The sequence below is a fragment of the Aquarana catesbeiana genome, linkage group LG13 (assembly GCF_042186555.1).
Source record: "Aquarana catesbeiana isolate 2022-GZ linkage group LG13, ASM4218655v1, whole genome shotgun sequence".
Classification (NCBI taxonomy): Eukaryota; Metazoa; Chordata; class Amphibia; order Anura; family Ranidae; genus Aquarana; species Aquarana catesbeiana.
In genome coordinates this window covers 234038024-234059968 of record NC_133336.1, presented here as the reverse complement: position 1 = coordinate 234059968, position 21945 = coordinate 234038024, and the positions used below count along the sequence as shown (strand labels likewise).

The window sequence follows — 21945 nt, the reverse complement described above, 5'->3', positions numbered from 1 at the left end:
GCTACAGGGCCTGGAGATCAATCTTCAAAGCTGCCATTGCTGATCTCAACCTTACTACCAAGGAACAGTGCATGTTGACCACCCAGATGCAGGTCTTGTTCCTGCATGGGCAAGACTTAAGCAAGCCTATGGTAGCTCTGAAGCCATAGAAAGCGCTCTATTCAAGAGACTGCAAAACTTCCCAAAAATAGGGAGCAAAGGGGTTGATTTACTAAAGGCCAATAGACTGTGCACCTTGGAAAATGCAATTGCACTCTGCAAGTGCAGCTGCTCCAGAGCTCAGTAAGCTCAGTAAGGCAGGTAGAGTGAGGTAAAACTTCACTTTGCAAAGAATACCCAATCACATGCAAGGAAAATAAAATAACAGCATTTTTGCTTGCATATGATTGGTTGATGAAAGTCAGCAGAGCTTCTGCTCATTTGCTAAGCTCTGGAGCGACTGCTCTTGCAGTGTGCAACTGCACTTTCCAAAGTGCACAGTCTTTTTGCCTTTAGTAAATCAACCCCAAAAACTACTGCAAGCTCCAAGATCTGAGTGATCTTCTCATGGAGCTAGAGTTGGCAAAGACAGACCCACGTCCACCTGGACTAAGCTTCCTGGACACTGCTCATGGTGTCAATCCAGTGGTGTCTAAACTGCCATACGGCCTGCAAGAGAAATGGGCACAACAGGGCTCAAGGTACAAAAGAGACTATAACGTATCTTTTCCTCCATTCGCATATTTTTGCAGGTTCATCAGTGATCAAGCCTGGATGAGAAACGACCCCAGCTTCAGCTTTATTGAACCCAACTTGCCTGCTTCATCATCATCATCAAGGTATGATAACATAGCAGCTAAACGTAGAGACTTAAATAGAGCAATATCTGTTAAAAGGACAGGCATCTCACCACCCGTATCCTCTCCTGCTCACCAAAGCGATTTGGGTGACAGAGATAAAGACCCTAATCGTCAGTGCCGTATTCACAAGAAGCTTTACCCCCTAAAGAAATGTCATGGGCTTAGGGCAAAGATGTTACAAGAGCGCAGGGAGATTCTTCAGAAACTTGGAATATGCTACAGGTGCTGTGCTTGTTATGGACATTTTGCTAAAGACTGTAAAGTTGTCATCAAGTGCACAGAATGCAGTAGCGACAGACATGTTACAGCCATGCATCCGGCCCCACCCTCAGACAATTTACAGCAGCCTCCTACCTCCAGCCTAGTCACAAGTCATAACGGGGAGCAACAAGGTCATGCTCCACCCACAGCTAACGTTTCTTCTTCATGCACAGAAGTCTGTGGAGAAGGCTTAGATCACAAATGCTGTGCTAAAATATGCCTAGTCAAGATATACCCAAAGGGTCAACCTGAGGAAGCTATTAGGATGTATGCCATAATAGATGAACAGAGCAACAGATCCCTGGTTAAGCCTAAATTCTTTGAGACCTTTGGTATAGAGGGACATGCATCACCGTATACTCTCAGAACCTGTTCTGGACGTGAAGAGACCTTCGGTAGAAGGGGCGATGGGTTCATGGTCTTTCATATCAATAAGGGAGAGGGCATACCCCTACCAACATTAGTCGAGTGTGACCAGATACCAGATGAAAGGGAAGAAATTCCTACTCCAGAGGCTGCATATCACCATTCTCACTTGAGGCATCTTGTTAATGAAATTTCTGCAATGGACATGAATGCTGAGATCTTGATCTTGCTAGAAAGAGACATTCTCAGAGTACACAAAGTACGCAAGCAGTGCAATGGACCTCATGATGCCCCTTACGCACAAAAACTCGATTTAGGCTGGGTAATCATGGGCAACATATGCTTGGATAGAATGCATACGTCATCCGAGATCCACTCATTCAAAATGTACATTCTAGGAAACGGACGTGCATGCCACTTCAAACAGTGCCCTAGCCATTACGAAGTAAAAGAGAAGCCTCTTGACATCATCCAAGTACCTGATGTCACTCCTAACCTTTGCGAAGACAACCTAGGTACCACAGTGTTTTGTACTACAAGCGATGACAACCAAATAGGCTTGTCAGTCGAAGACAGAGAGTTCATCAAAATAATGGACAAAGAATTCTTCCAGGATGAGTCTAACAGCTGGGTTGCACCATTACCTCTTCGTGCTGCAAGGGTTAAACTCCCAACCAATCGAGAACAAGCTCTATCCAGATTCAACTCACTTCAACGAACACTAAGGAACAGGCCTGAAATGAAGGACCATTTCATCACCTTTATGAAAAGGATCTTTGACAATGATCACGCCGAACCAGCTCCACCACTTTAAAGACACGAGTGCTGGTACCTGCCTTTTTTCGGAGTATATCATCCACGTAAACCAAAGCAAATCAGGGTAGTATTTGACTCCAGTGCCAAGCATCAAGGCGTATCCCTAAATTATGTTCTTTTCACTGGTCCAAACCTAACCAACAACCTTGTAGGGGTACTTATGAGGTTTAGAAGAGAGCCAGTTGCCATAACTGCTGACATTGAACAAATGTTTCATTGCTTCACTATTCGTGAAGACCATAGGAACCTCCTAAGGTTTCTGTGGCACCGTGACAACAACATGGACAATGAGATGATTGAATACCGCATGAAGGTACATGTTTTCCAAAATAGTCCCTCACCCGCTGTTGCAACATACGGTCTACAGAGGACTGCCCTTGATGGAGAAAAGGAGTATGGCGTGGATGCTCGACACTTCGTTGAGAGAGACTTCTATGTGGACGACGGACTTAAATCTTTACCTACAGACGAAGAAGCCATAGACCTGCTACAAAGGACACAAGGTATGCTTTCCGAGGCTAACCTCAGACTACACAAGATTGCCTCAAATAGTGTTGCTGTTATGAAAGCCTTTCAACCTGGCGATCATGCCACAGGGTTTAAAGACTTAAATCTGGGAATGGACATACCACCTGTACAGAGAAGTCTGGGCCTACAGTGGGACTTATTAAAAGACACCTTCGGTTTTCAAGTCAGCTCTGCAGACAAGCCATTTACCAAACGTGGTGTTCTGTCAGTAGTGAACAGCCTATAAGGTCCATTGGGATTCGTAGCTCCCATCACCATACAAGGTAAATCCTTACTTAGACAGTTCTCAGAGACTATTAAAGATTGGGATGCTCCACTACCGATAGACCAGCTTTCAAAGTGGGAGTCCTGGAAACAATCTCTACATGCCTTAGATGGAATCCGTATACCAAGCTGCCACAATTTTGCCTCCTTTGCCACAAGTCAGAGGAAAGAGCTTCACATCTTCTCAGATGCATCTACTGAGGCCATAGCAGCTGTCGCTTACCTCAGGGTAAGAGATTCTTCTAATCAAGCCCACATAGGGTTTCTGTTTGGGAAAGCTAAGTTAGCACCTAAGCCTGAACACACGATTCCCAGGCTTGAACTTTGTGGGACTGTGCTGGCTGTAGAAATAGCAGATTTCATACTCCATGAGCTAGACATTCAGATATATGATCTCAGATTCTACACAGATAGCAAAGTTGTTCTGGGCTACATGTACAACCAGACTAAACATTTCTATGTCTATGTCAGCAACTGTGTAGAGAGAATCAGGAAATCATCTAAACCTGAACAATGGCATTATATTCCATCTGAAATTAACCCTGCAAATCATGCCACCAGGCCAGTGTCTGCAAGTGTCTTCGCAAATTCTTCCTGGTTAACAGGTTCTGAATTCCTGCTGGATCATCCAGAAGGAACCACAGCTGATGTCTTCAGTCTTTTAGAACCTGACAAAGATTCGTCCTGAAGTCAAGACCTTTGCCACTGATCTGAACCCTAACCTCCAAGTTGGAGACCTTGTTTTGCTTAAGGATCAGCAAGCTGAAGGAATTGAATGGCCCATGGGACTTATTGTAAAGAGCGTTCCTAGTGATGGCGGTAAGGTACGTAAGGTGGAGGTGAAAGTTTCAAGACAAGGGACTGTAAAGACGTTCATCAGCCCCATCACGGAACGTATTCTGCTCTTACCCTTTGGAGAATTAACTTGTTTGACTATGCTGCTGGATCCTACCTGCGACTTCAAGAAGAAAATGTCTTGGACTTATGTTGACATATCTTGAAGCCTTGAATTAAGAGTTATTGTTATTTCATTATATGCATATTCTTTATGTCTTTCAGGTCTTCAAGACATTCAGCGAATTACACTGTTGTTTTTTGCAGTTGTATCACTACTGTTCTGATGTATATAGTGACATTTACAATGCCAGACGGGGAGTGTGCCGCCCCAATGGAGCATAGAATTTATATATATTGTTTCCCTGAACCATTTTCTATGAACGTTTATATTTAGTTACATGCTGCCATCTTGTGACCTTTTCTGATAATGCACCTATTTGTTATTTCTTTGATCTATCACACACTTCCTTTTTGCGTAATGCTCCACCCTTCTTCCTGTGTTTGTACTTCCTGTGTAATGGAGACAGTTTAACAGGCCACATGTAACATGGGCACATGTATTCTGCATAAGTAAGCTACAGACAGTATCATCTTTTGACCACATAAATACTACAACCTATTCATCTGTTTGTATCCTGTCATCTGCTGTAACCCGATGTTCAGAATAAAAGCATCTTGTGGATGAAATCGGTATTTGGAGAGTTCAAACTATCTGTTGAGGATTGTCTTTAGTGATTATATCTTATACAGGCCAGGCATAGAGGTCTCACAAGGGATAGTCATTTCACAACAATCGGAGTCAGAATAGCGACGTTGTATCCAAACAAAATTGACGTCCTTTTTTTCCCACAAATAGAGCTTTCTTTTGGTGGTATTTGATCACCCCTGCGGTTTTTATTTTTTGCGCTATAAACAAAAGAAGAGCGACAATTTTGAAAAAAACACAATATCTTTAACGTTTTGCTATAATAAATATCCCAATTTATTTTTTTAAAAAAAAAAGATTTTTTCCTCAGTTTAGGCCGATATGTATTCTTATACATATTTTTAGTAAAAAAAAAAATCGCAACAAGGGTATATTGATTGGTTTGCGCAAAAGTTATAGCGTCTACAAAATAGGGGATAGATTTAGGCATTTTTATTATTATTTTTTTTTACTAGTAATGGCAGTGATCAGCGATTTTTATCGGGACTGCAATATTGCGGCCGACAGATCAGACACTTTTGACACATTTTTGGGACCATAGACAACTATACAGCGATAACTGCTATAAAAATGCACTGATTACTGTATAAATGTCACTAGCAGGGAAGGGGTTAACACTAGGGGGCGATCAAGGTGTTCCCTAGGTGTGTTCCAACTGTGGGGGGGTGGGACTGACTAGGAGGAGAGATCGTTGTTCCTACTTAGTAAGAACACACGATCTGTCTCCTCTCCCCTGAGAGAACTGGGATCTGTGTGTTTACACACACAGATCCTGCTTCTCGCTCTGTCATGAGCGATCGCGGGTGCCCGGCAGTCATTACGTCCCACTGGGCACTCGCATCAGCTCCAGCGGCGAGCTGCGGGCGCGTGTGCCCCCCTAGTGGTTGAAAGGCGAACCGGACGTAAGGTAACGTCATTTCACCCAGGGGAGCCAACCTGCCGCAGTACAATTGCGGCGGCTGGTCGGGAAGGGGTTAAAGTTACACCCAAGCACAAAAAACCCTCCCAAGAAATTGACCCCCCCCCAGACCTACATACACACACACACATATGAACATAAATGCATGTGTTGGGGGTGCCTACGCATGAAAATGTTGATTGCCCTACATATGTTACATATTGTAGTGCATTCCAAAATGAGCAATAATTCATAGTTAACACTAAACTGATGACCTATAGGGGGCCACTTAAGGACTAGAAGGATTTGCCCCATTAATGACCTGACAATTGCGTCCTTTTTTCCCACAAATAGAGCTTTCCCTTGGTGGTATTTGATCACCTCTGCGTTTGTTTGTTTTTTGTGCAATAAACAAAAAAAGCGACAATTTTAAAAAAAAACAATACTTTTTGCTATAATATCCCCCAAAAAAACTGAAATGAATTTCTTTATCAGTTTAGGACGATTATATATTCTTCTACATATTTTTGGAAAAAAAAAAAAATCGCAATAAGCTTATATTGATTGGTTTGCACAAAAGTTATAGCGGTCTACAAAATAGGGGATAGATTTATGGCATTTTTATTATTTTTTTTTTTACTAGTAATGGCAGTGATCATCGATTTTTAGTGGGACTGCGACATTGCGGCGGACAGATCGGACACTTTTGACACTTTTTTGGGACCGGTGATATTTATACAGTGATTAGAGCTAAAAATAGACACTGATTACTGTATAAATGACACTGGCAGGGAAGGGGTTAACACTCGGGGGGTGATCAAGGGGTTCAAGTTGTTCCCTCATGTGTGTTTCTAACTTTGGGGGATGGGAATTCCTGGAGGAGGAGACCGATCGCTGTTCCTAATCTTTAGGAGCATCAGATCTGTCTCTCCTCCCCTGACAAAACAGAGATCTGTCTGTTTACATTGACAGATCTCCATTCTGTCTCTGTCAGGAGCTACCAACCACGAGCATTGGCAATGCGCCACAGGTGCTTCCGGCGGCACGTGCGCACCCCCTACAGCTCTTAAAGCGGCCGACATACCATGGTGGCGATTCGCCCAGGGGAGCCAACCTGCCGCGGCTGGTCCTCAAGTGGTTAAATTGCCACCTGTGGAAAATATAGAGTACTGAAATCTCATGGGGGCACACATGTTGGGTATCTATTTGCTCAGTGCAACCTCATCTTTTATGTTTTGCAAAAAAATAAAAAATAAAAGTGCAATGTTTATAAGCCCTAAAGTTAACTTGGGTGCATTTTTTTACTGAAATTTTGTATTTCATAAACTGTTGTGCTAATATCATGTGACAAAAAAGGGGAACTACCACAAATTTATTCTCTAGGGCAGTGATGGAGACCATTGGCACCCCAGATGTTTTGGAACTACATTTCCCATGATGCTCAGCTACAGTGCAGAGTGCATGAGCATCATGGGAAATGTAGTTCCACAACATCTGGAGTGCCAAGTTTCACCATCACTGCTCTAGGGTGTCTACTTTCAGAATATATATCATTTCTGTGGGCCAATGCAATCTTTAAGGCCCAAAATCATTATTTAAAACGTGTTAAAAAAACACATAAAAACAGCCCTGGCAACCAAAGGGTTGAACTCATTTCATATGTAAAATTTATGAGCAAAGTCTGAATTTAGGGAAAACATAACACCAACTCTGTCTGCACTATGGTGATATTTGGTGATATTTATAATTAAATTACCTTTCAGCTCCAGAGTCAGTGGGTGTCCGAGTTCATCCAGCAGAATCTGATTTACCAGACCCTCACCTATAGAAAAAATAAAGAAATAAAAGCTATATCCTGATCACATCTATTTGTTGAAAAGATGTCTAAACAGACTGCATAATATAAAAAAAGTTAATTTTTATTAGTGAAGTGTGTAAAAAAAAAAACTTTTGACAAATGGTGAACTTGAAAAGTACATGTTACCCATGTAAACGATACAATCAAATGTGCTTTGATAAATAGAATGCAAAGCTATAAAAACATTAAAATCAAATGACACCCATAAAAAAAAAAAAGAAAAAAAGATGAATACTTACCTGTCCTTCACTCAGCTTCAATAGCTACATATTCAGTAGCATCTTCAGCATCTGAGATTCCCTTGTGTTAGATATCCGCATCCCTGATGCATGATGTGATTCCTCCGTCCACCCATAATCCCACCAATGTGTCCCAGGATCGTCACAATTTTTTATTGCACACAAATTTCTATTACCTGTTCGGCTGACTTCTTCCAGAACTGCCAATAAATTAGGATGAAGATGATCTTTCTGTATCGCATAGAAACATTCCCAGAGTCCAATCACACCTTTTCTCCCCCGATCCTGAATATCTTGTAATAAGGTGAGAGAGAAGGCAGTCCTGCTCATATGTTTTTCCCTGGCCAGGAGGGTCTGCAAAACAAAAATTGTTTTCTTTTTTACAATAAGTTGATCAAAAATGTAGCGCAGACCCAAGACTGGGCTGGCTGTATTATCCCAGGCACAGTAGTCTACAGTCACTCCACTTATAAAAAAGGAGTGCATGTCTTTTTTGTAGTTTATTTGCTGGTCCAACTTGGGTAGGGTGTGGGACGAGCCTTAGGATACTCCACACTAGCAGAAATATAATGGAGGACACCTCAAATTGTTCTGTCTCTTCAAGGTGCAGCCACCCTTTTCTATTAAATACCTGGTTAACTACAACTAAGGGGACCCCTTTGCAAAGGTATAGTCTGAGTCAGCAAACTGGATTGAGCTCTCCTAAAAGGTGGCAAGGACAGCCTCTGGGTATCTTTAACCTCCCTGGCGGTATGATTATTTCGGATTTTAGGTGCTGAAAGCGGTACAATTATTTTGCATGGAAATTTGGCGTTTTATATTGTAGGTCTGTAAATCTTAACAATAACACACTTAAATCTGTCCAAACCAGAGTCTAGTAGATATCCCGGGTATGATAAAGTTTGACACACAAAAACATAAATTATAATATAATAAATAAAAATAAATAATTAAAAAAAAATAAAAAAAATAGTAATAAAATAAATTTCCCCACAATTCACTATCGCTCAATTCTGCAAGTGTTCTAATTTACTATCGCTGTTTTCTAGCTGGTCTAAAGCCACTCTTGACGTAAAGGGACACTTTTTGGTTGCTATGGACAATCTCCAGTTTCCAGGCAGAAAGAACAGTGTATATCATGTAAAACTGCATGCAGGGCATGGGCCAGAGCACTGGGGACAAAAGGGATGTGAAATCATTTCATACAGTACTGTAATCTGTAAGATTACAGTACTGTATGTGTTATGATTTTGACAGTTTTTTGAATTTGCCGCCAGGCTCCGCCCCCGTGCGTCGCGCCGCTCGCATGGAACGGAGCCTGGCACGGAGAGGCTTCGGAGGAGGACGGAGCCCTCGGACACTGCGGGGGACATCGCAGGATCCCGGGGACAAGGTAAGTAAAGCCGCCCCAGGATCCTGCAATGCGATCCCGAGTGTGGCTCAGGGTTACCGCTAATGGTACTGAATTTTAACCCCGAGCCACACTCGGGAAAACCGCCAGGGAGGTTAAGGCTTGTACTCACTGTGACCGGAGTACTTTAACGCTTTCTTGCAGTACCAGCCAGCCTCTGTACTGGATGCCTTCAAGCTGGATCCTTCCTGTACTGCTTTCAGGGGCTCTAGACACAGGTCTCCTAGCTCTAGCTGGAGCTGGGACACAGATGGCTTCTTCTGAGCTATAGCTATCAGCCCAGAGGGCCTCAGCCCTCAGTCTAGGTGTTCTACCATAGGAACAAGGAACCTGATGTTCCAGGCCCCACCCTATTTATACACATGTCAGTCCCCTACTGGCCATTTTTCCTGCCAGGGATTGGCTGAGGCTGTATGATTATACAGGTAAAGGTCTGTCTCCTCCACCCACTAAACTCTAGATCCTACCAGAAAGCAGCAGAGCCTGCAACCAACAGAACCCAGAAAAGCCAAAAGCAATCGAGCACTGCTCCTCTGCTACAGAGCAATAAAAAAACTAAAATTGGCATCAACTATAGAAACCTAGCTAGGAGAGTCCTACAAAATATAATTATAATTTATAATTACCATAGAAACAATCTTTACTATTGTATGAACTACATTTTACAATGCCAGTTATGCTTTATTGTAAAAGCTTGGAATGGTTTACACAATCCTGTGATAAGAAGGTAAAGGGTGGAGGAGGATGTTGCCGTTATAAAGTTCAGACACCTACCTGTAGCTGCCTGACCAACCTTCCAGTTCATGGCCGAATCCTGAGCTGAACTGACTACAATATTTCCAGGCAGTGTTTAACCACTTACAGACCGGATGATTTGGCTCCTTAATGACCAGGCCATTTTTTGTGATACGGCACTGCGTCACTTTAACTGACAATTGCACGGTCGTGCGACATTGTACCCAAACAAGATTGACGTCCTTTTTTTCCAAGAAATAGAGCTTTATTTTGGTGGTATTTGATCACCTCTGTGGTTTTTATTTGTTGCTCTATAAACAAAAAAAAACGCGATAATTTTGAAAAAGAAAAAAAAAACAATATTTTTTACTTTTTGCTATAATAAATATCCCCAAAAATGTTTTTAAAAAACAAATTTCTTCATCAGTTTAGGCCAATATATATTCTTCCACATATTTTTGGTAATAAAAAAAATAAAAAAAATCGCAATAAGCGTATATTGATTGGTTAGCGCAAAAGTTATAGCATCTACAAACTATGGAAAAGATTTATGGCATTTTTATTATTATTATTATTTTTTTTTACTAGTAATGGTGGCGATCTGCGATTTTTAGGCCTCATGCACACAGGACGTTAAAATAACGTTATAAAAATGCCAGTAGCTTTGCAGTGAGTTTTTCAACTTCTTTCAACTTTTTTCAACGTTTTTGAAATAGCGTTTTTTTTTTAAAGAAAATATATATATATTTTTTTTTCAATGGATCAAAAACGTTAAACGCTGGTGAGCGACGTTTTTGAGCGTTTATCGTCGTTTATCAGCGTTTATCAGCATTAGAGCATTTTTACAGCTGAAAAACATCTCTCAGAACCCAATAGTTTTGGGGTTTTTTTACTGCTCAAAAACGCCACTTCCCAAACTGCTGATAACAGCCTATGTGTGCATGGACACATAGGATAACATGATGGAGAGTTTAATGACTGTAGAAAAAAACGTCTACAGCCAACAAAAACAGCTGCTGTAAAAACGTCAAAAAACGTCCAGTGTACATGAGGCCTCAGCGGTACTGCGACATTGCGGTGGACAGATCGGACACTTTTGACACATGTTTGGGACCATTGACACTTATACAGCGATCAGTGCTATAAAAATGCACTGATTACTGTGTAAATGTAACTGGTAGGGAAGGGGTTAACACTTCGCTAGTGTGCGTTTCTTACTGTATGGGGATGGGACTGACTGGGGGAGGAGACATATTGCTGTTCGCGCTTTGGGTCCCCCCCCCACGCCCCCGGCGGCTCTTAATGGGGAAGACGTACCCATACGGCGATTCGCGAGAACGTGCCACTTTGCCGACGTATATCGGTGTGAGCTGTTCGGTAAGTGGTTAAGCTTCCCCATAGGCCCCTCCCTCACATATTCCTATTGGTCATCAAGATTTGCACACAACTTCAGCAGCAAATATGCGTATTCACATGTGGCTTTCACTGACATAGACATATATTGCAGTTTATTTCAAGTATTTTTGTCTTACATCTGTGCTTAAGACATTCCGAGACTTTAGTTCCTTCAGGAGGATCCCAGTGTCTATGTTCTCCAGGATGTAGATCAGATCCTCTCTGTAATACTCGTATATCATCCTCAGTGATGGATCATCATATGCAGACAGCTGATGGAGGAACTTCCTGACGTTCTCTACAGAACCACAGAAAATACATTTACAGGATTGTGGCTTTACCTCAGAATCCAAAACTATCATTGAGGAAATGTATATTTTGTGTTTATTATGTGTTTGTGTTATGCAATTACTTTGTGATCCCTTCGTAATCCTAAGGTCTTGTTTTATTTTAGTATATTTTTTGGTATTTAGACCCCAACCTGTACTTATTTAGCATGATACAGTGGAACCTTGGATTACGAGCATAATCCGTTCCAGGAGAATGCTTGTAATCCAAAGCACTCGCATATCAAAGCGAGTTTCTCCATAGAAGTCAATAGAAACGAAGATAATTCGTTCCGCACTGACTTCTATTACATGCAATACCGCATGTGGCCAGAGGTGGGGGGGGGGGGGCGCGGGAGAGCCTCGGAAATACTCGGGGACAGCTCGGAAAGCCTCTGAAACGCTTGGGAAGTGTTTCCGAGTGATTCCGAGTATTTCTGAACGGCTCCGAAAAAAATTGAATTTCTTCTGAAATTTTGGCCAAAATGTATTCTGCTACATGTTTTTGGTAAAGACAAATACCAATAAGTGTATATTAATTGGTTTGTGTGAACGTTATACTGCCTACAAACATATACTCCGATCAGCCATTATGACCACTGACAGGTAAAGGGAATATCTAGTTATAACAGCATCTGAAAATTGGTGGGATATATTAGACAGCAAGTGAACATGTTGTCCATGAAGTTTATGTGGTGAAAGCAGAAATAAATGGGCATCGCAGTTTGTTGTGTATGGGGCTGTGAAGCCCATGGTGACTCATGTCCACAGCCATAAGCTTCTATAATGGTCACATGAACATCAAACTGGACTACAGAACAATGGAAGATGGTGGCCTGGTCTGATGAATCACATTTTATTTTACATCATGTGGATGGCCGGGTGCGTGTGCATCACTTATCTGGGGAAGAGATAGCACAAGGATGCAGTATGAGAAGAAGACAAGCCGGCGAAGGCAGTGTGATGCTTTGGGCAATGTTCTACTGGGAAACCTTGGGTCCTGCCTTTCATGTGGATGCTACTTTGGTGTCCATGACTCAATGGGTCAGGGCTGTTTTAGCAAAAGGGGGGGCATACTCAATATTAGGTGGGTGATAATGTTATGGCTGATTGGTGTATATATATACAGTATCTCACAAAGGTGAGTACACTCCTCACATTTTTGTAAATATTTTATTATATCTTTTCATGTGACAACACTGAAGAAAAGACACTTTGCTACAATGTAAAGTAGTGAGTGTACAGCTTGTATAACAGTGTAAATTTGCTGTCCCCTCAAAATAACTCAACACACAGCTATTAATGTCTAAACCACTGGCAACAAAAGTGAGTACACCCCTAAGTGAAAATGTCCAAATTGGGCCCAAAGTGTCAACATTTTGTGTGGCCACCATTATTTTCCAGCACTGCCTTAACCCTCTTGGGCATGGAGTTCACCAGAGCTTCACAGGTTGCCACTGAAGTCCTCTTCCACTCCTTCATCACAGAGCTGGTGGATGTTAGAGACCTTGCGCTCCTCCACCTTCCATTTGAGGATGCCCCACAGATGCTCAATAGGGTTTAGGTCTGGAGACATGCTTGGCCAGTCCATCACCTTTACCCTCAGCTTCTTTAGCAAGGCAGTGGTCGACTTGGAGGTGTGTTTGGGGTCGTTATCATGTTGGAATACTGCCCTGCGGCCCAGTCTCTGAAGGGAGGGGATCATGCTCTGCTTCAGTATATCACAGTACATGTTGGCATTCATGGTTCCCTCAATGATCTGTAGCTCCCCAGTGCCGGCAGCACTCATGCAGCCCCAGACCATGACACTCCCACCACCATGCTTGACTGTAGGCAACACACACTTCTCTTTGTACTCCTCACCTGGTTGCCACCACACACGCTTGTCACCATCTGAACCAAATAAGTTTATCTTGGTCTCATCAGACTACAGGACATGGTTCCAGTAATCCATGTCCTTAGTCTGCTTGTCTTCAGCAAACAGTTTGTGGGCTTTCTTGTACATCATCTTTAGAAGAGGCTTCCTTCTGGGACGACAGCCATGCAGACCAATTTGATGCAGTGTGTGACGTATGGTCTGAGCACTGACAGGCTGACCCCCCCACCCCCCCCCACCCCTTCAACCTCTGCAGCAATGCTGGCAGCACTCATACATCTATTTACCAAAGACAACCTCTGGATATGACGCTGAGCACTGCACTCAACTTCTTTGGTCTACCATGGCGAGGCCTGTTCTGAGTGGAACCTGTCCTGTTATATCGCTGTATGGTCTTGGCCACCGTGCTGCAGCTCAGTTTCAGAGTCTTGGCAATCTTCTTATAGCCTAGGCCATCTTTATTTAGAGCAACAATTCTTTTTTTCAGATCCTCAGAGAGTTCTTTGCCATGAGGTGTCATGTTGAACTGCCAGTGACCAATATGAGAGAGTGAGAGCGATAACACCAAATTTAACACACCTGCTCCCCATTCACACCTGAGACCTTGTAACACTAATGAGTCACATGACACCGGGGAGGGAAAATGGCTAATTGGGTTCAATTTGGACATTTTCACTTAGGGGTGTACTCACGTTTGTTGCCAGCGGTTTAGACATTAATGGCTGAGTGTTGAGTTATTTTGAGGGGACAGAAAATTTACACTGTTATACAAGCTGTACACTCACTACTTTACATTGTAGACAAGTGTCATTTCTTCAGTGTTGTCACATGAAAAGCTAGAATAAAATATTTACAAAAATGTGAGGGGTGTACTCACTTCTGTGAGATACTGTATATATGATTACTTTACCAATATAAATGAGCCACTTATAGTAGTGATTATCTGCTATTTTGTACTATAAAGGGCTAATTTTTGTTTTTTTAACCCCATCATGGCAGATGATACCAAAAGCATGCTTCTGCTACTAAATGTCTTAATGACAGCAGTGAGCTTGTATCAATCTACAGTACCTGCCTGTGACAATGGAGTATGTCATGCATAATCACATATATAGATATATATAGATAGATATATATAGATAGATAGATATCTATCTATATATATAGATATATATATATATCTATATATATAGATATATATATATATCTATATATATATATATATATCTATATATGTATAGATATATATATATATATATATATATATATATATATATATATATAGATAGATATCTATATATATATATATATAGATATCTATCTATATATATATATATATATATATATATAATCTTCTGTTATTCTCAGAATTAGAGTGAATTAGATATTTTGTTCCCCAACCATATAGCTTGGTGAAGAAATTACCTTCTTAAAAAACAACCTTACATAATAACTAAATTAGACACCGCACTTTTTTAGATTTTAATCTGATTAATTGAAACAATAATTGGACAACTAATCGATTATGAAAATAATCATTAGTTGCAGCCCTACTTTCAACTCTCATAGCGCCAAAAACTATCTGTATATGAAGGAGACAGTGCAGGGAGGATTTTTACATGAAGCAGAAGCCTGCAGGCAGATGGGATACATATCATTACATATACCTAATGTGTTTGGTGCTGTACCCCCCCACTAGTTGTATTTCTTTGTAAATTTTATATAAATAAAAGGTGATTAATTGATGCTTACCCAGTATTTCCCGCTGGTTTGACTTTTTCATTTCTGATTTTGTATTTGCGATCAGTCCATTTAGAGTAGAAAACCGTTTGTTGTATACAACGAGACACATGTCACATTCTTTGCATTTCAAAGAATCTGCAATGTAAATAAAATTCGATAAACGATCATAAATTGATGAAAAAGGATCCGTCAACAATAAAAGAGCCTGCAACAGTTCTGTAAGGCTGCATTCACACTTTGTATACCAAGACTTGGTGCATGACTATGGGATGCATTGCCAGTCATTTTAAAGGTATACAGACACAACAAAGATCTCCAACCCTCAACATCACAATTCATTTAATAAAGAACACAAACACTGCACTAGAAAAAGTCTGTCTGGTGCAGGGTTTTTTTGGTCTACAGGCATGCATTGAGGGCCCATTGAAAATTATTAGATACACTATATTACCAAAAGTATTGGGACACCTGCCTTTACACACACAGAAACTTTAATGGTATCCCAGTCTTAGTCCGTGGAGTTCAATATTGAATTGGCCTACCCTTTGCAGCTATAACAGCTTCAACTCTTCTGGGAAGGCTGTCCACAAGGTTTAGGAGTGTGTCTATGGGAATGTTTGACCATTCTTTCAGAAGCACATTTGTGAGGTCAGGCACTGATGTTGACGGAAAGGCCTGGCTCGCAGTCTCTGCTCTATTTCATCCCAAAGTTGTTCTTTCGGGTTGAGGTCAGGACAGTCAAGTTCCTCCACCCCAAACTTGCTCATCCATGTCTTTATGGACCTTGCTTTGTTCACTGGTCCAAATCATTTGGTGGAGGGGGGATTATGGTGTGGTGATTCTTTTTCGGGGATTGGGTTTGACCCCTTAGTTCCAGTCAAGGGAAATCTTAAGGTTTCAGCATACCAAGACATTTTGGACAATTTCATGCTCCCAACTTTGTGGGAACAGTTTGGGGATGACCCCTTCCTGTTCTAACATGACCAGTGCAAAAAAAAGGTCCATAAAGAAAGTGTTTGGCTGAAGCCATTTATTATCAATCAACTGTGTTTACTCTTTTTAAACCCTAATGCCAACAGAAACTACCCAAATGACCCTGATCAAAAGTTTACATACCCTGGTGATTTTGGCCTGGTAACATGCACTCAAGTTGACACAAATGGGTTTGAATAGCTATTAAAGTGGTTGTAAACCCTCCTCAACAAGTTTATCTGTTCATGAAGTAGATAACACAAGCAGCTGATTGCTGCCTGTGAAAGTGTACTTACTGCTGTCTTTTCCAAGGAAATCGTCTTTTATTCTTAGAAGACGTAATGCGCGATTGCGCAGTAGGATCGTTCATTAACGGCACCTAAAGTGTGCCATTTCTGTATTAGCTGCATGTCGGGAAATGTCTGTGGACGACCTTCCTCTCTGAACGGCACAGAGGAGAAGCCTCGCAATGCTGCAGTGTTTATCTCCTCGCTGATACGGCGCATGTGCAAGATTTCCTAAGGGATACAGAGTAAGGGCGGAAGTGACGTCCAAAAAGGATTCAGCAAACAACACATACAAAACCCGGAAATTAAGATAATCTAAAGACCCTAAAAAAGGTATTTGCAGACCTCGTTTTAGGCCGATTTCTATCTATTATACCTTGTAATGAGCTATTGTATGTTAAAATTTGAAAAATAAGAAAAATCGGTCGGGGTTTACTTCCTCTTTAAAGGTAACCATCCTCACCTGCTATCTGTTTGCTTGTAATTAGTGTGTGCGTATAAAAGGTCAATGAGTTTCTGGACTCCTGACAGACCTTTGCATCTTACATCCAGTGCTGCACTGACGTTTTTAGATTCTGAGTCATGGGGAAAGCAAAAGAATTGTCAAAGGATCTGCGGGAAAAGGTAGTTGTACTGTATAAAACGGGAAAGGGATATAAAAAGATATGCAAGGAATTGAGAATGCCAATCAGCAGTGTTCAAACTCTAACCAAGAAGTGGAAAATGAGGGGTTCTGTTGAAACCAAACCACGGTCAGGTAGACCAACTAAAATTTCAGCCACAACTGCCAGGAAAAATGTTCGGGATGCAAAGAAAAACCCACAAATAACTTCAGGTGAAATACAGGACTCTCTGAAAACATGTGGTGTGGCTGTTTCAAGATGCACAATAAGGAGGCACTTGAAGAAGATGGGCTCCATGGTCGAGTCGCCAGAAGAAATCCATTACTACGCAAATGCCACAAAGTATCCCACTTACAATACACCAAACAGCACAAAGACAAGCCTCAAACCTTCTGGCACAAAGTCATTTGGAGTGATGAGACCAAAATTTAGCTTTTTGGCCACAACCATAAATGCTACATTTGTAGAGGAGTCAACAAGGCCTAGGATGAAAGGTACACCATTCCTACTGTGAAACACGGAGGTGGATCGTTGATGTTTTGGGGATGTGTGAGCTACAAAGGCACAGGAAATTTGGTCAAAATTGATGGCAAGATGAATGCAGTATTTTATCAAAAAATACTGGAGGAACATTTGCATTCATTAGCCAGGAAGTTGCGCATGGGACATACTTGAACATTCCAACATGACAATGATCAATCACAGTGGGAGCGGAGCTCCGTTGGCACACACACGCGCCCCAGAGTCAAGAAGAGGAATCACGTACAGGTACATGATTTTGCGCTTAAAGGGGTTGTAAACCCTTGTGTTTTTTCACCTTAATGCATCCTATGCATTAAGGCAGGGCTTGACAAATTTGCTTGGAATCCAGGAGCCAGCTAAAAAAGTTAGGAGCCAGGTTTTTTTTAAACGACCGACAAAGCTTTATTTTCAATATAAAAAATAACTAATCTTAAATTTACACAGAAAGACCGTCCTGCTAGCGGCGCTAAAACGCCGGTAAAGCGGCGCTAAAAATAGCGCCGCTTTAACATCAACGATCCACCTCCGTGTCTCACAGTAGGAATGGTGTACCTTTCATCATAGGCCTTGTTGACTCCTCTACAAATGTAGCATTTATGGTTGTGGCCAAAAAGCCTAAAAATAGCGCCGCTTTACCGCCGACGCCCCCCCCCCCCCCCCCGCAGCTCGGTGTGAAAGGGCTCTAAGGGTCCGATCAGGTCCGCCTGAAAACCTGACAGGCGAACCTGATCAGACAGCCCGTGTGAAAGGGGCCAAGCAGGGAGATAACAAATAAATTCATTTTGATTAAGAAAAAAATAAATAAACAGTTTTTACTTAAAAAAAAATAAATAAATAAAAATAAAAGCTATTACGAAAAAAAAAAAAAGGCTATCCCCACATTCACTTCCTTCTCGTCTCCACTTTGGGAAGGAGAAGGGTGGGCAGTGAAAACAGGCAGGGGGAGCTCCATTAGCATTGCATTAGCATTGCTGGTTGTGTTGTCATACCAACGTCCACCACAAGATGGCGCCAGATTCCAGAAGTACTGCAGAAGGCCTCAAAGCCGTGGCCTCAATTACCGGCCGCCGCAGCCGGACGCGATCGCACGGCGGGGTTGGGGTCCACACGGAGACAGGATACCCGAGGTGTGCCACCCCAGGCGCCAGGTCGCTAATTCTAGTTGCAAATGCGACCTGGCGCCCGGGGTTTGTCGAGCCCTGCATTAAGGTGAAAAAACACCTTGCAGTGTCCGGCCCCCCTAGCCCCCGTTTTACTTACCTGAGCCCCGAATTTCTGTGGGCGCGATCCCGCCGTCGCTCTCTCTCTTGGCTCTTCATTGGATAGATTGATAGCAGCACAGCCATTGGCTCCCGCTGCTGTCAATCAAATCCAATGATGCGGGCACCGGGGGGCAGCGCCGAGTCCTGCATTCGGCCTCTATGGACGCAAGGTAACCCTCTTGGAAGAGTGCTTCCCAGAGGGGGTTATCTGATCTGAGGGAGGAGCCGAGGGACCCCAGAAGAGGATGTTCGGGGCCACTCTGTGCAAAACGTGCTGCACAGTGGAGGTAAGTATGACATGTTTGTTATTTTCTTTTTTTAAAACGAACCTATAGTATCAGTATTAAGGGCCGCCCTGCTGCAGAATATGTACATGGGGAGGTTCTTAAAGCGGAGGTTCACACAAAAATGGAACCTCCGCTTTTCGGAACCCTCCCCCCCCTCCAGTGTCACATTTGGCACCTTTCAGGGGGGAGGAGGGTGCAGATAGCTGTCTAATACAGGTATTTGCACCCACTTCTGGGAAAAGACTCCAGCGGGAGTCACGCCCCTAAACCGCCCCCCCCCCCCGCTGTCTCCTGGGAAACACAAGGGTCCCAGGAGATAGCGGGGACCAGTTAGGATGGGCAGCGCGACTCGCACATGCACAATAGGGAACCGGGAAGTGAAGCCGCAACGCTTCACTTTCTGATTCCCTCACCGAGGATGGTGGTGGCAGCAGCCGAGAGCCGAGTGATTGATCGGCTTCAGGTGCCGACATCGCAGGCACCCTGGACAGGTAAGTGTCCATTTATTAAAAGTCAGCAGCTGCAGTATTTGTAGCTGCTGGCTTTTAATATTTTTAACATGTTAACACGTATATGCCACTAGGGTTGTCCCGATACCGATACTAGTATCGGTATCGGCACCGATACCGAGCATTTGCCCAAGTACTTGTACTCGGGCAAATGCTCCCGATGCCTCCCCCGATACCTGAACTGTCAGCTGTGATCGGCGCGTGGGGGAGTTACAAGATTCTCCCCCAGCGGCTTTCACCAGCTTTAGTGACAGACAGCGGTGATCGCTCACAGCTGACTGTCACTGCATCCTCCTCCGTGCCCCCTCCTTTCCTCTGTCCCTCTCAGCTGTCCCCTCCGTTCTGCTCTTATCTGTCCTTATCTGTCCCTCTCCGCTGTCCCCTCGTTCTGCTCTTATCTGTCCCCTCCATTCTGCTCTTATCTGTCCCCTCCGTTCTCCCCTTCAGTTCCTCCGTCCTCCCCCTCCTTCCTTTGTGTATGGATAGAGTCAGCTGACTCTGTCCATTCACATAACTGAAACATTGTAATCTTCTGTGATTACGATGTGTCAGTTTATGAATGGAGAGAAGCTGCGGTCTTCTCTCCATTCATTGTCAGTGCAGCTGACGCTGCAGAGAAAGGGACTGGGGATTCTCTATCCTCTGTCTCTTTCTCTGTCTCAAGGGGGAGATATCAGAGGTCTGTTAAGACCCCTGATATCTCACCAAAGCCCCCCAAAAGGGCTGATTAAAAAAAAAAAAAAAAAACAATAAAGAATAAAAGAAATATTATTGTAAAAAATAAAAATTGTAAAAAAAAAAAAAATAACACACACATACAACGTTCACCCCCTCCCCCCCCCCCAAAAAAAGCAAGCACTGTTAAAAAAAAAAAAAAAAATGAAAAAAAAAACACTGTCACGTGACATTAAAAAAAAAGTATCGGTAATCGGTATCGGCGAGTACTTGAAAAAAAGTATCGGTACTTGTACTCGGTCCTAAAAAAGTGGTATCGGGACAACCCTATATGCCACACAGCAAACAAGTTTCCAATCCACGGGGCAAAGCAGCTCCTAACCACAGACTCTGATCTGTTTCCCCAATGTAATGTAATAGACACCACTCCCAGGTCCTCTGTCTCAGGAGCAGATCCAGCAAGATGCAGATATATCTGAAAAAAAATCACTGCACATTTTTTTGTTTTTGGCTTCACCATTTCTTCTTCAGTAAATAGAATGCTATTAAACATAAAAAAAAGTTTCATGCACGGGTGAAGATTGGATTTCAATGAACCTCTCGGCAGTGGAAGCGGCTCCTGGCGGGGCTGCTCACTCTTTCACTGCTATGCAGTTTTACCAATAATACAAATATATTTTATATGTAAACATGGGAATAAAGAAAATGAACAATAAATAGAACCACACAGAGATAATACCAAATAAATGATTTGATCGCTATATAAAAACATCCTAGAAATCACACAGAAGAGTAATATGTAATGTAGCAGTGTGAAGATTCTCTGTAAATCATTTATTTCCTACTATACAGTTCTACAATTTTTGATTGATAATAAAAAACAATGTTTATAGTAAAAAAAAAAATGATTTAACAATCTTAATGACTCTTGTATGTGACTTCAAATACAAACGTTGCTTTATATGTAAAAAACAACAAAAACAGAGATCTGTTAGCTAGACAAATACAGAGAGAGATTCACCTACAAATCTCTCTTATTACACATCTGTGTGATCCATCCCACCATATGTACTACTCCTTTTGTTATATAATAGAGTTAAATGTCATCTTACCTTAAAGGTCAGATGTGAATGAGGAAGTTCTGAGCACAAAAACAAGAACAAGATGGAGAATATTGGGTGGGGAAGAGACGATCAGAATGTGCTTTTCTAGTTTCACTTTCACAGGAAGCTCAGCAGATCTATATTGAATTTCTCATCATTTTAAGCACACAGAGCAGGGCAGGTTATCCTGGAGCTCAGATTCAGCTTCTGATTTCGATTGATCGAAGAGATGTCACCCATCGCTTAAAGTGTAACTCCACTCTTGCGGGGAAAAAAATAGCAAATAAAAATAAATAAATAATATAGCATATAAAATGGCTACACACGGCATATTATAATTGAATGTTATTAAAAAGCATCTTTCCTTTTCAGCCCACAGCTCTGTAATTTTCTGTAAAATGCAATATGGCCACCTGGAGGTGTTCTGTACACAGATGGTGTACAAATACCCCCTGAAATGTAATTTCTTGCTCGTGCGATTGGCTTATTGATATTTCCCAGAAGTCTGCACTAAGATACAAGTCAGATTTTTGCCATCCCCTGCAATAAAAATGTCATTTTTGGTGAAATACTCAGAAAGGGAAATCACATCTAAAAGGGATGCAGA

The 21945-nt window shown here is 42.2% G+C and overlaps 1 protein-coding gene across 4 annotated transcripts in view; it reads right to left on the bottom strand.

Moving 5' to 3' along the window:
- LOC141116965 (NACHT, LRR and PYD domains-containing protein 12-like) overlaps positions 1–21496 on the bottom strand; it is a 92787-nt gene extending 71291 nt beyond the window's left edge. Inside the window, exons 1-6 of one of the 4 annotated variants that reach the window (XM_073609498.1) lie at positions 21348–21496; positions 16367–16588; positions 15108–15233; positions 11291–11451; positions 7789–7966; positions 7272–7337 (exon numbers count right to left, since the gene is read on the bottom strand). In XM_073609498.1, coding sequence (XP_073465599.1) covers positions 7272–7337; positions 7789–7966; positions 11291–11451; positions 15108–15207 — 505 coding nt within the window. In that variant the 5' untranslated portion in view covers positions 15208–15233; positions 16367–16588; positions 21348–21496. Of the gene's footprint in view, positions 1–7271; positions 7338–7788; positions 7967–9797; positions 10056–11290; positions 11452–15107; positions 15234–16366; positions 16589–21347 lie in introns of those variants that run through there. The other 3 variants (XM_073609496.1, XM_073609497.1, XM_073609499.1) reach the window with 3 other exon arrangements.
- Between the last annotated feature and the right edge of the window lie 449 nt (positions 21497–21945).